Source organism: Tiliqua scincoides, chromosome 2, assembly GCF_035046505.1.
Source record: "Tiliqua scincoides isolate rTilSci1 chromosome 2, rTilSci1.hap2, whole genome shotgun sequence".
NCBI classification, from domain to species: domain Eukaryota; kingdom Metazoa; phylum Chordata; class Lepidosauria; order Squamata; family Scincidae; genus Tiliqua; species Tiliqua scincoides.
The window spans coordinates 12,449,178-12,463,266 of NC_089822.1; the positions used below are offsets into that span (position 1 = coordinate 12,449,178).

Here is a 14,089-nt window from a genome sequence, read left to right on the forward strand (position 1 = left end):
AACATGACCGGAGCTCAGTTCTATTCATATCCAGAGGGTGCTCTGAGGCCTGCGGTGGCCACACACTTCCTCTCCAGCTCTTGGAAGGCCTTCTAAGACCTCCGGAAGGCCTTCAAACATTTCCAGTTTTTTGGGGGGAAAAAACTTTATCTTTCTGAAAATGAAAAAAGGTCTTCTCCTTTTTAGGGCCGGAGAGGCAGAACAGGGCCTTCCTGTCCTCTGGACACAACCAAGGTTCATCTCCGATCGCATCTGTTGGAATTCCAAGTGCCCACAGATTTCATTATCCATGGGTTTTGGCATCCACCGGGGGTCCATGGATGCTAAGGCACCACTGTATTAAAAAAAAAAAATCAATTCAAGGGCTTTAAAAAAGCCCTATAGAATTATTTTATTCTCCACTACACTGTTTGTGTCATATCAGCATTTACCTTCCTGCTCTTACAAAAGAGGAATGAGAATTTCACACATTGATAATATCCCTGCACTATGTACTCCAAGGGCTCCCCCATGTGGTTTATATAAAAAGCACAGTCCTTTTATTCTTTTAAAAAAAATGCTTACAATAATACAATGTGAAAGAGGCACACATTCTTTCAAGGATTCGATGACTAAAACCTGTGCTTTGCAATGTTAAAAGGTGCTGAGAAAAGATACCACATTCAGAATTCTGTTCCTCCCTGAAAACATTCTATGTGTAGAGTTTGGCCAGCTGGCAGTAATTTGTGCAGATGACTGAGAGGAAGCACCCAAGGACCAGGTAAACAGTTTGCCATTTATACAGGGTTTCAGTTGCAATTCCCTACCACACATTCAAAACCGAGATGGCCTTAAGTGATCCAGGGTTGGCTCTCTAACCTGGTGAAGCAGTTTGTACTAGATGAGGACCATGAAGTCAACTAACTACTCTCTCGGCCTAATCCAAGTCCCATGTGGTCACAAGGCTGAAAAGGGGGAGGCAAGAATCAAGTTCACCACACCACCCCAAGTTCCTTAGAGCACCGTTTCTCAGTGTGGCCTCATCAGCACACCGGGGCTCTCCAAGACCACTGTTAGGAGTGGAAATGGCTGTTATGGGTTGTGTCAGAATACCAGATGCAAGGGAGGGCACCAGGATGCACGTCTCTTGCTGTCTTGTGTGCTCCCTGGGACATTTGGTGGGCCACTGTGAGATACAGGAAGCTGGACTAGATGGGCCTATGGCCTGATCCTGCTGGGCTGTGCTTATGTTAGGAGTGTGTGGTCCAGTGGCATAGCTAAGGGGGTGCAGGGGTTAGCAGTTGCACTGGGCAACAAGCTTCAGGGGGGCAACAAGTTGAGCTTGACACTAGTGACCAAAATTGTGAAAAAAATTGGTATGTACAAATAGTACCATCATGTTATATATCATTGGAAAGGTAATTTAATGCAGAATGAAATGAAACAAACCTCATTTGAATATGTCTATTCTATCAAAAGATATGGCCAATTAACCAGAAAATGAAAACACAACTGCCTTATGGATCAAAAAGTGGATTTCTTTAACTCAGACCTATGAGACTGATTGTTCTGAGAGCCAATGAGATGTCATTATGATACAGCATGGAACCAATAAGGTCTTAATGTGAGTCAGCTCTTATTTCCATGTATCATAATACAGCTACCCCTGCTAACTGGGTAAAGAGGCAGTTTTTCAAGTGGTGCTCCTCTTATATTCAGCAGGGGAAGAATAACTGTCCCTCTTTACCCCAGTACGGTTTTTCCCCCCAATTTCCACTTTTTTAAAAGCCTGGGAGTGGTATCACTTCCAGGGCATCATTTTGAGCTCAGCACCGGGCTACACGATCATTAGCTACGCCACTGGTGTGGCCAGCCTGCATTCAGCTACCCAGAAGTTCAGCGATGACATGTGAGGCCCCACCCCCATGGAAAAGCTCTGCACAGTAGTGGGGATTCTTACGGGGAGCACAGCCAGGGACCAAAAATTTAGGAATCTGTGCTTTACAGAAAGAGTAGGATAAAAATGTTATAAAGTAAAGAAATCAAATATTCCCAGCTGCATCAAGTGCAGAGTGATTCTGGCAGCAAGGTCAAGGCCAAAAGCACTTGGATTGTGCTGGTGGAAGAAGTCTCTTGTCAGAAAGGTCCCTTGCATTATAAACCTCTTCCTGCCTGCGGAATCATTTCCATGTCAGTGAGAAAATTTCCAGCCTCATTTCCTCCACTGCAACCCCCATGCTACCTTATTCAGTGTCTGGATATGGAATTGAGCGTATCAACAAGCCAACAGCCTGTCTGCTTGCAAACACGGTTCCAAAAACTTTATAATCTGGAAACAGTGAAAGCCAGTGTGACAAATTACCTCAAATCCTCCCTATAGTAAAACTCACCTGTTTGCCTTCAGGAACAAGGTGGAGGGTTCCGTATATAGCAACACTACTCTCTGTAGAGAGGATCACCCCGTTGTAACACTGACACTAGAGGAGACAAAATGGAAGGGTATTCATAATTTTTGAATGAATTTATCTTCTTTATTGGGGGGTGTGTGTGAAATAAAGCTCCTATATCTTTCCAGTTGTTCAATGCTAAAATCACAAGAGCGAGGAATTAAATCTCGTCACATCACAAATCTCAACACTTACAGTTCTCATTCTACTTAGTGTCACTTAGTTCCTTTTTTATTTTTTAGCTACGCAACAGAAATAATAATAATAATAATAATAATAATAATAATAATAATAATAATAATAATAATAATACTGGTATTTATATACTGCCTTTCTGGTCATCAGATTACTCCTCTGACTTTATTCAAGGCGGTTCACATGGGCAGGCTATCTCTAAACACCTGAGGGGATTTTTACAATAACAGAAAGGTTCTATCTTTCAAGAACCGCACAACATTTCAGATGGATCTTTCATATCAGTTTTGAAGCCCCTCTGCTGTTTTATTTAAAAATACTATATCTGTTCTGCTCTTCTACCCAAATCAGATGGATACAGGGAGTCTGATATCACTTCTGGCCCCTAGTTGCATCCCACACTGGCTGACAAGCAGCTCCTTCATCTCTCACTTGAAAAAAGAGAGAGTGACATCACAGAGGAACCCTAGAGCAAAGAAGGAAGAAAGTGGGAGGACACTGGGAGTAGCACAGACTGGTGGGATTCCAGCACTGGAGTGACAAGGTGAAGGAGTTAACTGCAAGGAAGACTAGAAACCGCAGAGGTGGAGGCAGTGCAAGTCAGTAATAAACTAGCCCATGGCAGACACTAAGCAGTTTCTGGTGACTGAAGCCCCCCTTGCCCCACATCACACAGTGAGGTGTAATGGATACTGAGGTGTTTTGTCTCTCAGACACCCTCACTAAGTAGCTCCAGGAGGTTCCTCGCTGTAGAAGGGGACTGAAAGCAAAGTGGGAAGGAAGGTGAATTCTAGACTTTCACAAAGAGCAACTTACCAGTTCATCTGACAAGACACATTGAAGAAAGCCTGTGCCATCTCTCAACACGATAAACATCAAGTTTTTCCCTGATAAAAAAGGACAACATTATAACCTTTTGTTGAAAGGTGCCCATCTCCTTCCTTATGGACTTCCTTTGAGAGTCCAATGTCACATGATAAGCTTCTGTGGACTACAGTCTATTGTTGGAAGTACAGGAGGAAAAAGCATAGAGGCCCAACCCAAGACTCCTAGGAAACAGACATAGAGCCCTGGTTCAAATTCAGTGTTAAACCACAGTTTAAGCCTACATAAAAAAGCCTTGCACATACTGTGAGACTGTAGTTAGAACAAGCCAGAATACCAAAGCAGGATCAAGTTTTTTATATTCTGGTTTGTTTTAGCTAGTTAGTTGATCAAATCACAATCTCCCTTCAAGTTCAAATGAAATGCAGAACTTTTGAAAGCGAAAGCGAAAGCAACAGCTTTCACTTTCTTCCTCTTGATGTAGCTCACTGCTTTGCAATCCTCTTAGGCTCAAGCTTGTAGCATTAAACCATGGTTTAGCATTATATCTTAACCAAGATACTGACAAGGAGAGTACAGGTACTTTGTAAGGTCCAGAGTTACTAAAGAGTTGACACTCCCAGAAGGGAGAACTAAGGGATAAAAATTATCCAGACTACTTCAATGAATTTAAAGAGAGAGTTCATCTCCACATCCTTTATAAAGCACCTGTCTCATGGGTGTATTTTTCTGTTTAAACACATAAAATTATGTGCGCTACATGAAACAGTATTCATTAGAAAAGCTTAATCTCTGTAACCCAGCTCACAACTGTTTCCCCCCCCCCCCGCCCCAATTAGTTACGTCTGTGGAAACATTCACAGGGTCCAGTTTTCTGGAGTCTTACAGCCCAACCCTAAACTGCCTGGCATCCAGAGGAGCAGTGGTGCCGAAATGGCTACTACTGCATCCTATGGGCACTGTGACAGCTGTCGGACAGCTGACAGCTGTTCTCAGGGGAAGGGGCCAAGCGCTGGCACTCTTTCTGTCCTGGTACCATAGACATGCTTTATGGCATGTTTATGGCACCCAGCTTGGTGCTGGAGCTTAGTACCAGTGCTGGGGAGCACAGGATTGGGCCCTTAATCTTTCAGTTATATTACCTTTCTTCAATTATGCCAGTCTTGGCACGTAATGAATACACTGATACCGATATTACCACTGTACTACCACTGATACTACACATATTATAGAAGCTAAACGTGTGTGTGCACCTATGCCAAAAGACTATGTCATCAAAGAGCAGCAGTAGATCTACCCCATTTCTGCATATATATGAGGCATTTTGATGCTTTTTCAAATGTAATCTACTCTGAGGCACTTGGAAATGCCACAAATTAATACAACACAGCACAAAACTCTCCAGACTGGCAGAATGCGCAACAAAATGGCAGATGCGCTTCAATGTCAGTAAGTGTAAGGTCATGCACATTGGGGCAAAAAATCAAAACTTTAGATATAGGCTGATGGGTTCTGAGCTGTCTGTGACAGATCAGGAGAGAGATCTTGGGGTGGTGGTGGACAGGTTGATGAAAGTGTCGACCCAATGTGCGGCGGCAGTGAAGAAGGCCAATTCTATGCTTGGGATCATTAGAAAAGGTATTGAGAACAAAATGGCTAATATTATAACGCTGTTGTACAAATCGATGGTAAGGTCACACCTGGAATATTGTGTCCAGTTCTGGTCGCCGCATCTCAAAAAAGACATAGTGGAAATGGAAAAGGTGCAAAAGAGAGCGACTAAGATGATTATGGGGCTGGGGCACCTTCCTTACGAGGAAAGGCTACAGCGTTTGGGCCTCTTCAGCCTAGAAAAGAGACGCCTGAGGGGGGACATGATTGAGACATACAGAATTATGCAGGGGATGGACAGAGTGGATAGGGAGATGCTCTTTACACTCTCACATAACACCAGAACCAGGGGACATCCACTAAAATTGACTGTTGGGAGGGTTAGGACAGACAAGAAAAAATATTTCTTTACTCAGCGTGTGGTTGGTCTGTGGAACTCCTTGCCACAGGATGTGGTGACGACATCTGGCCTGGACACCTTTAAAAGGGGATTGGACAAGTTTCTGGAGGAAAAATCCATTACAGGGTACAAGCCATGATGTGTATGTGCAACCTCCTGATGTTAGAAATGGGTTATATCAGAATGCCAGATGCAAGGGAGGGCACCAGGATGAGGTCTCTTGTTATCTGGTGTGCTCCCTGGGGCATTTGGTGGGCCGCTGTGAGATACAGGAAGCCGGACTAGATGGGCCTATGGCCTGATCCAGTGGGGCTGTTCTTATGTTCTTAATGGTGCCCATTTGCTCAGTTGAAGCTTCTCAGTAGATCCTCCACCATGCAAGGAAGGAGAGGTGCAGAGCTCTTCTGAAGCCTATATGCTTCTTCAGTTTCAGCAAGAATAATCATGCGCTGGATCGTATCACTTTTTAGTATGCTACTGACCTTGTCTACGTAATCTGTGGACCCAGCCAAAAACCTTTATTCTCTCCCCTCTGTGTGCCTCCAGGTCTCGAATCTTCACCTGTAAAAAAAAAAAAGCAGCTTATTAGATTCTGTTGATATATAAAATTTGATTTCAAAACAAACATAGACAGGTTGCTTAACACTACATTCAAAGAAACTCTCTGTGTGTTTGGAATTATTTCCGGCCACAGTTCCTTGTATCTTACACATCACTTTGAGATGGTAACAAATGCTGCAAATATTAAATTTAAAATTCATTAGATCACTTGGAAAGATCTTTATCTAAAGAATGGGATAAAAAATTGGAATAAATTTTTTTCTTTTTTTTGACAATGTCTGTTCTGCAGTCACTGACACAGAAAATAAATATTAGACAATGAGAGAGAAAAACAGTTACTGGGGAGTAAGGTCCACTGAAGACAGTTCATCTTACTTCCAAATGCAGACAAGCATAAGATAGACATGCAAGACAGCCTTCCTAATTACTAAGGAGTAAACCATGTTGGACATTAAAGGACTTACTTCCAAGTAAATATTGTGCTGCCCTTTAATCATCCCACCACACATTTGAGGTAGTTTTGTTCAGTTCATGATTATGATTGAAACAATGTTATTATTGGCTCGCTAACCCTTTTATAAATATGAACACTTACACTAGTGTCCTGCTTCAAACTTCAGGTTACATTTAGAAATACAGGCATGCCCCTGCATCCGTGGGGATCCTGTTTCAGAACCCCCTGCAGTTAAGTGAAACCACAGATACAGGCGATCACCTCCCCCCACCCTCTGAAGGCGAGGGGAGCTCTGGTTCCCTCACTGCTGGACAGTCCTTTGAGTCCAGCAGAGGCCACAGACATCCGTCCACAGCTTCAGACTGAACCTTAAGGTTAAAAAAAGCGACTTCCTGTTTCTCTGTGAAACTGGATGGGACGTTTTAATACCTTACATAAAGCATTAAAAAATCATTTCTGGTTTTATGGAGAAACCAGAAGTCATTTTTTTATAACCTTAATGTTCAGTTTGAGCCTGGCAGAAGATGTGGACAGATGTCCGTGGCCTCTTCTGGACTCAGAGGACCCTCAGGAGGTGAGGGTAGCAGAGCTCCCCTTTCCTCCAAGAGGGACCCCAAAGACCCAATCTGCAGAAAAGTGAATTTGTGGATACGGGATCTGTGGATACGAGCCCCCCCCCCCCCCAAGCTGGTTCCTCTCTTTAAAAAAATGTACAGAGTTAAAAATGCACTGGAACTTAACTTCGATTGTCTACATACTTTACAACACCATATCAGTTTTGAAGCCCCTCTGCTGTTTTATTTAAAAATACTATATCCATCTTGCTCTTCCACCCAAATCAGGCATGTAGAGCTGCTTGCACACATCATAAAAAAATCAATCCACAACTGCTACTAAAAATAATAACACTGTATAGACCCAACAACAGCAGCAAAATATCCAGTGAAAAACTTGAGAAAACGTTATATGCAAACACAGTGGTGTTTTTAGGTACCTTCCTAACTGCTCAGTGACAGGGGAAGCTGAGTCTCTCTCAGCAACGAGTTCCAACATGTGGGTACAATATGATTGGCGTGAGAGCCAGTCAAAAATCTTCACTCTCCACACCACATATGCAACACAACCTCCTTGATGACTACAGCATTTGAGCAGGTTCAAACAGGAGAACACAGACCTTCAGGTATCCTGGTTCCCAGCCTCTTAGGGCACAATCCTAACCAGGTCTACTCAGAAGTAAGTCCCTATTTTGTTCAATAGGGCTTACTCTCAAGAAAGTGTTTTTAGGATTGCAGCCTTAAGGTTTTAAAGACAAGAACTAGGCCCATAAGCAAATTGGAAGCCATTGCCCTAAGTGCAGAGGTTAACAACCTTACAGGCAAAGGGGTTGGACATTCAGTAATGATGTCATCAAGTTAACGCCAAAACTTCTGGGTTGCCAAGCGTGTCGAACAGGAAATGGCAGAGATGCCTGCCCAGGCTCTCAGAGACGCGCGCTGCACTTGGGCCAGATGACTTTGGGTGGCGGGTCGGGTACACCCATGCACTGTAGGTTGTCAAGCTCTGCCCTCATGCCATAGTGTACAAGATACAGACAAACACACATCTCTGACACTTTTGGGAACTGCTTCCTGGTATTTATGGCTTTTTTTTAACTACAAAAGTTTTACTCACACATTTGGGCTCAGGGAGACTGGGATCATTCTTAATGACAATCTTCTTGGCTTCCTCCAAGTTCTTTTCACGCCGTAGTTGATCTTCTGCCTGTGGGTTGGGGATTTTTTGTTGATGAATTAGTCGTTGAATTAGAAATGTATTCAGCAATCTATTCAGAGTTAAAAGGGGTATATTCAAGTGAGAGAGAGAGAGAGAGATGAAAAATATGCCTTTTAACTTTTGCTTGATAGAAACCTACCTCTTTCTTTTCTCTAGCTTCACTTTTTAGCTGCTCTCTGTGCCACAGTTTTTTCACATTTTTGAGTTGAGTCTTAGAAATAACTTCCCATCTCTAGGCAGATTAAAATAAAAGGAGGGTTACTTTTTTTTTGGCGCTGATGAAAAGAAAATCATGCATTGCAGAAAAGATAAAACCGTTAAAAAATTTTTAAGACTACTCAGAAAGCAACCTGGTTTTCTTTTTGAGAGTCCACGTAGATGGTAGGAAATGGTTCCTTTCCTGAAGACATCAAAGCCTTTAAGAGAAAAAGGGGGAGGGAATAAAAAAATTTTTTTAAGAAAAAGACAACAAATTTTAAAAGAATTTCCTTACTAATTTCCTATATCATACTTTCTGAAACCAATAATGATAATAATTTAAGAGCTAGGTTCACACAACATCATACATGGCAAACAGCTCTAAGTGCTATCAAACATATTCACTGGAATACATGCAATGTGTGTGAACTGGGCAAACAGACATAAATGTATAGTCATTCCCATTTTCTATCAGCATCTTTTTCCAGGTGTGGGTAGAGCACCCACTGATTGCCCTCTTTGGCAATCAGATCTTTCCATGAGTACGCATATCCAGAGATGGTCAAAGCTGTTACCAAGGACAGACAGAGCTCAGTGTGAGGCCATCCTAAAATGCAATTCATGCCCGAAAAACTATCAAGAACCCAAATCTTGCTTCCCACCTCCCTCCAGAAAGAGCTCGGCTCCAACTCTGTTGCTCTAGAACTGCAGAGGCAAAAGGACAGACATTTGTGTGGCCTCAGCCAGAGGACCAGGGGCCTACACAAAGCATTGCCCTTTTTTTACCTAAGGAGGAACACCAGCAGGAGAAGTTTAGCCTGGCCCCAACTGCGTGTAAAGATCTGCTCACAAACCAATGCTTTACTCTGGCATTGTCAGACTGATCCTGCTCCATACCACTCCCTGCCACCGCCCTTCACTTCATGTCCTTTTTTCCTCTCGGTCTGTAAGCCTGTTCACTTCTACTATTTATGTTCAATGCCCGCCATCAGTATTGTACTGCATTTCTTGATACACACGAATCACTTTGGGAGATTAAGGGCGCAATCCTAACACACTTTCCAGCACCGACGTAAGGGCAATACAGCTCCTAAGTAATGAAACAAACATTCTCTTACTTTGAGGTCTCCGTGAATGCCCTCCTCCACTGCAGGATGCAGCCCATGCCCCAATGGCACAGCTATGCCAGTGCTGGAAAGTGGGCTAGGATTTGGGCCTAAGCTAGGTCTGAAAAGCAGAATAAAAGTACAATAAACGCAGACATGCACACCAATTTGCTGCCTGATTAGTCTTATTTTCCTTTTATTCTGATGTGTGAGGGGAACATGCACACATGTATGTCATGCTAGATGCCTGCTAGAAAAGCAGGGTTTGTCTGCTTAAAAGAAAATTCCATGGGTAACCATACCATGCTTGCATAGCAGGTTTGACCTTGTGACAAAAGTCACCTCCCAGGAGCTTCCTAACCTGGGAAACCGAGTGGTTGACAAAAGGATCACCAAATCCACAGCCAAACTCCATCAAGGCAGCATGTTAATGGAGCAACTGGCCTCCTGAGCTAGCTACTGCATCCCCAATCAGGTGTGAGAGCCACTTAGATCCAGGGATAAATGGTGATGAAGGGACATCGAAGAAAGAAGGCTTTCTTGATGAGCTCACCCAAATGAAAGATCCATAGGAACCATGGGTGCAAAAAAAGTGGGGTCACAGAACCCCACATCTCTTCATTCCTCCTGTGTTGCCTTGCTGTTGGTTTTGTCATGTGTCAACCCACTGATGCTGCATTAAACCACTTCCAATCCAGCTGCAATCCAGTGACCAGCTTGGTAACCCCCACTTCCCCCTCTTTTCTGGTCTTCTTTCCTGTTCCTCTCTCCCTGAACACAACTGAAGCCACTATGCCAAGGTAGGCAGGAAAGCCATGCTAGGGTGCCTTTCACTACACACCCCTTCCAGCCGGGAAAACAGCTCTGGCTGCATTTAACATTGTACCTGGAAATAAAAAAACAGATGCTTATCTCAGCACTGAAAACCTGGACCACAAAACGGATACCTGCAAAGCTGTTTTGAAAGGCTTCTCTGGAGTTCCATCTCCCGTAGCATCGCATCCCTCTCGATCAGAGACGTAGGCTTCTCCTGGAAAATCACACCAAGACACAAGCCTTCACTACCACCATAAAGCTATATGCAGGACCAAAGCATAAATCATAGCTTGCGCTCAGTAGCGCAGCCGGGAGGGTGGAGCTTTAAGTGCCACACCGTGTAAGCTGCCCCTCCCACTTGCTTTTGGAGCCTGTCCAGGGGCGAAAGCAATGCAGAGGAGACACCTCCGCTTTTGCACCTTGGAATGGCCCCGTGAGGGAGGAGGAAGGGCAACTTACACTGTGAGTTTTGGAGCCGTGCAGGACATACAGCTCCGCTCCACTCCACCCCCGGCTCTGCTACTGCTTACACTGACCAAGCTCAAGAATAAAAGCCAAGGTTTTGCAGAAGATGCGTGAAAGTGTTAATGGTTGCCTTACTTAGAGCTGAAAGTTCCTGACCCAAATCTTCTACTACAGTGGTTCCTAAACTTTTCAGCACTGGGACCCACTTCTTAAAATGACACTCTATTGGGACCTAGACCTAGGTTTACCAGACTTTTAAAAAAGGAGATCTAGAAAGAAATAATATTTTATTTATTTATAATAACCAGAAAAAAGACTCTCAAATATTTATCTCCTTCTATTTACACATGCTTGCAAACTGCAGGAGCTGAACTCTTTGCAGGGTAATTAGCAGCTACAGTATCGGATTTTTGAACAGCCTCAGAGTTTGAGGCAATTAGTTATCTGATCTTTCCATCCATCACCCTTTGGGAACTCACCAAAAATCAGGTCGTGACCCACAGTTTGGGAACCACTGTTCTACTACACAAAAGCACTCTGAAAACACTGGTGTTCTCAGGAGAAGAAGATGAAGGGCCTAATGTTCCAAGCTGATATTTATGCCTTGCAGACAAACATGAAGTGTGTCAGGAAGGAAGGAAGCTCTTTTCTGCTCACATGGACAACTGAGCCTCCTTTGTAAAACAGTCCCCATTACCAAAAAATCACACAGCTCCAGGTTCTATTTTCTCATTGGAATTAGGCTGGAGTCAATTATCTCCTTTCACTTTCACTCTCTTCAGCCATGGTTTCTCTGAACTGAGCTAGAGTCCCTAGTTCTTCCTCAAAAATCATCATTTTCCATGAAGCCTATGGGGAGGTTTGATGAGTCCACTAGTGCACCAAGGACATGGAGAGGTTTCAAATTTAGCCAGCAGATATAAGTAGCCTTGGGGGGGGCTCGCTGATGGGATAGAAAGTGCAGGGTCAAAGTCTTCAAAACAAACTAAATAATGAGTGGAGAAATGAAGGTTTCAGGACAGTGGCGAAACAAGAGAGATGCCCAGCAGTGCCACAAATAGCACAATGGCGCTAGAGTGCTCAGGGTGGGGTCGGGACAGTGATGGGAGGATGAACTTTTTTAAGCACATATTCCCCCCACTTCCAAATTTCCACTTCATCCTTCCTGGATAATTTAAGGTGTTACAAGCTCTGCTCCTTTTGCAATGTAAATATTCATCTGGGGTGCAATTATTTAAAATATTTTTACCCTTCCTTTCCTGTTTCAAACCTTTTAAGATGGTGGGCAACTGCGGTATAAAATAACAACTAAAAAGCAGAAACAAAACACCAAACTAGGAGTAAAAACCATACATTAAAAGGCTGGTATTGATCCATTAATGCCATTCATTGAACAGCTATCACCAGAGAAGGCACGAGGGGACAGAATTTCACTGGCAAGATGCCAATACAGAAAAGGCCCTGACCCTTTGTCGAACTTGTGTCAGGGTCAGGCCTGCTACAGAAGAGTTCTTTAAGTCATTCAGGGCCAGCTCGTGTAGGCTTCAAGAGATCAGTACAAATGCATTGAACTGGACCAGAAGCTAACTGGGATCTGAGGAAGTGCTTTCTTAGCACTCAACCCTAATTAACACCTCCAAAGGATCTTGAAGCTATGAAGGGGCAGCCAAGAAATCAGGAGAGGGAGGTGCATGTCATCAAGCAGCTTCCCTCCAACCTAAGCACCAGTAGGGTTTGTGCCTGGTCTCTGCTGCTCTCAAGCTGCAGGAGTCATATTCACTGGGCAGGGGGGGTGGCAGTTCTGCAAAGGAGCCCCCTATTAGCATGTGACTGGCAACAAAACCCCAGCACCCACCTGCCTGCCTGCCCATCCATCCCCATCTGTTTCAGCTGACAAGAAGCCCTGCTCTACTTCCCTTTGGTGGCCAATTCCTGAAAAGCATCCCTGGGGTCGATTTCTCAGAAATGCAACACGGAAGTGAATGGAATTGCGTTGGACTGCACGGAAATGAATCATGACAAGGCAAGGAAAATGGTGGCACCCACCCCTTGCCATCTCCCAACACCCATTCGAGGGTACCCCAAGGCAGCTTTCCAAAAGGGTCAATCAACTCAGAGGGCAGCCTATGTCATTGAGGACTGAAGGGCAGCTGCAACATCAGATCTGTCCCTGGGAAGTGGCCGTGAACACGTGAAGCTTGGTGGGCGAACAGATCAGGAAGGACTAGTGGCATAGCTAGAGGGGGGCAAAGCAGTACATCTTGCAGGGAGCCTCACTACAGGGAGCAAGGGGCCCCTTTGGAGCCATTCCAGGCACACACCTCCATTTTGCTCCCACTGCCTGGAATAACTCCAAAGGGGAAGGGAAGGGGCCCCTTGCACACTGTGGTGAGGCTCCCTGCAAGACTTAGGGCTTTGCCCCCCCTCTAGCTACGCCACTGCGCAGGTTCCACTCACCGGCGTCCCTGGGAAATGCCCCCATTTCCCCAGCCGTGCCTGCCAAGAAGATGATGCTCGAGGGGAGCAAGCCAGCCAAGTGCCCCATCATCAGGGGCACAGAGGCCACCGTGGGACGCGATCAGCTGGGATCTAGAATGAATGGAAGCCCAGGATCCAGAGGCCTTCCAAAGGCAGGTGCCCAAGGAGGAAAGGGGGGGGGAGAGAGGATGCCACCCCCAGCCCAGCCTTCTGCCAGCTTACCCAAGGCCAGCCTGCCCGTCTGCTCCATGATCACTGCAGTCATGGCTGTCCTGCTGCAAGGAGAGGCTGCTTCTGCTGCTGTTGCTTTCCTGCCCGCGATTGCGCGCTCCGCCGGCCAGATTGCATCAGGCTCACGCCCCCAGCCCGCCGCAGAGCCGCGCTGCAGCCTCCGTCCAGCCACTCCCCGCGGCCGCCGCTCATTGGAGGAGGAAGGCGAGAGCCGGGCAGGCTGTGCGTCAAATCCGGGGTGGCGCTCCTGCCTGGGCGCCTCCCTCCCCGTCTCTGCTGGAAGGGGCAGAGGCTGGATCTTGGGCAGCACACTTTACCTGGGAGTAAGTCCCACTGAACACAATGGGACCTACATCTAAGTAGGACTGGGTTGCAGTCCTGGTAGTCCTACACACTGGGACCTACATCCATGCGTAGGACTGGGTTGCAATCCTAGGGGAACCACCACCTGGGCAGGTTAGCTTCCTCTAGCCATGGGGAGTGTTTTGAAATCAGGGGCTGGCACCTCCCCAGGAACAGCTGATGAAAGCCTCTTGCAATCCACTGGGCC

General features: G+C 45.3%; 1 protein-coding gene across 1 annotated transcript in view; it reads right to left on the reverse strand.

The window, feature by feature from the left end:
• Nucleotides 1–13,716, reverse strand: part of NARS1 (asparaginyl-tRNA synthetase 1) — a 28,879-nt gene extending 15,163 nt beyond the window's left edge. Inside the window, exons 1-8 of the mRNA XM_066614468.1 lie at nt 13,531–13,716; nt 10,497–10,579; nt 8,596–8,661; nt 8,385–8,477; nt 8,144–8,233; nt 5,940–6,018; nt 3,438–3,508; nt 2,370–2,456 (exon numbers count right to left, since the gene is read on the reverse strand). Coding sequence (XP_066470565.1) covers nt 2,370–2,456; nt 3,438–3,508; nt 5,940–6,018; nt 8,144–8,233; nt 8,385–8,477; nt 8,596–8,661; nt 10,497–10,579; nt 13,531–13,573 — 612 coding nt within the window. The 5' untranslated portion in view covers nt 13,574–13,716. The remainder of the gene's footprint in view (nt 1–2,369; nt 2,457–3,437; nt 3,509–5,939; nt 6,019–8,143; nt 8,234–8,384; nt 8,478–8,595; nt 8,662–10,496; nt 10,580–13,530) is intronic.
• Nucleotides 13,717–14,089: the final 373 nt, after the last annotated feature.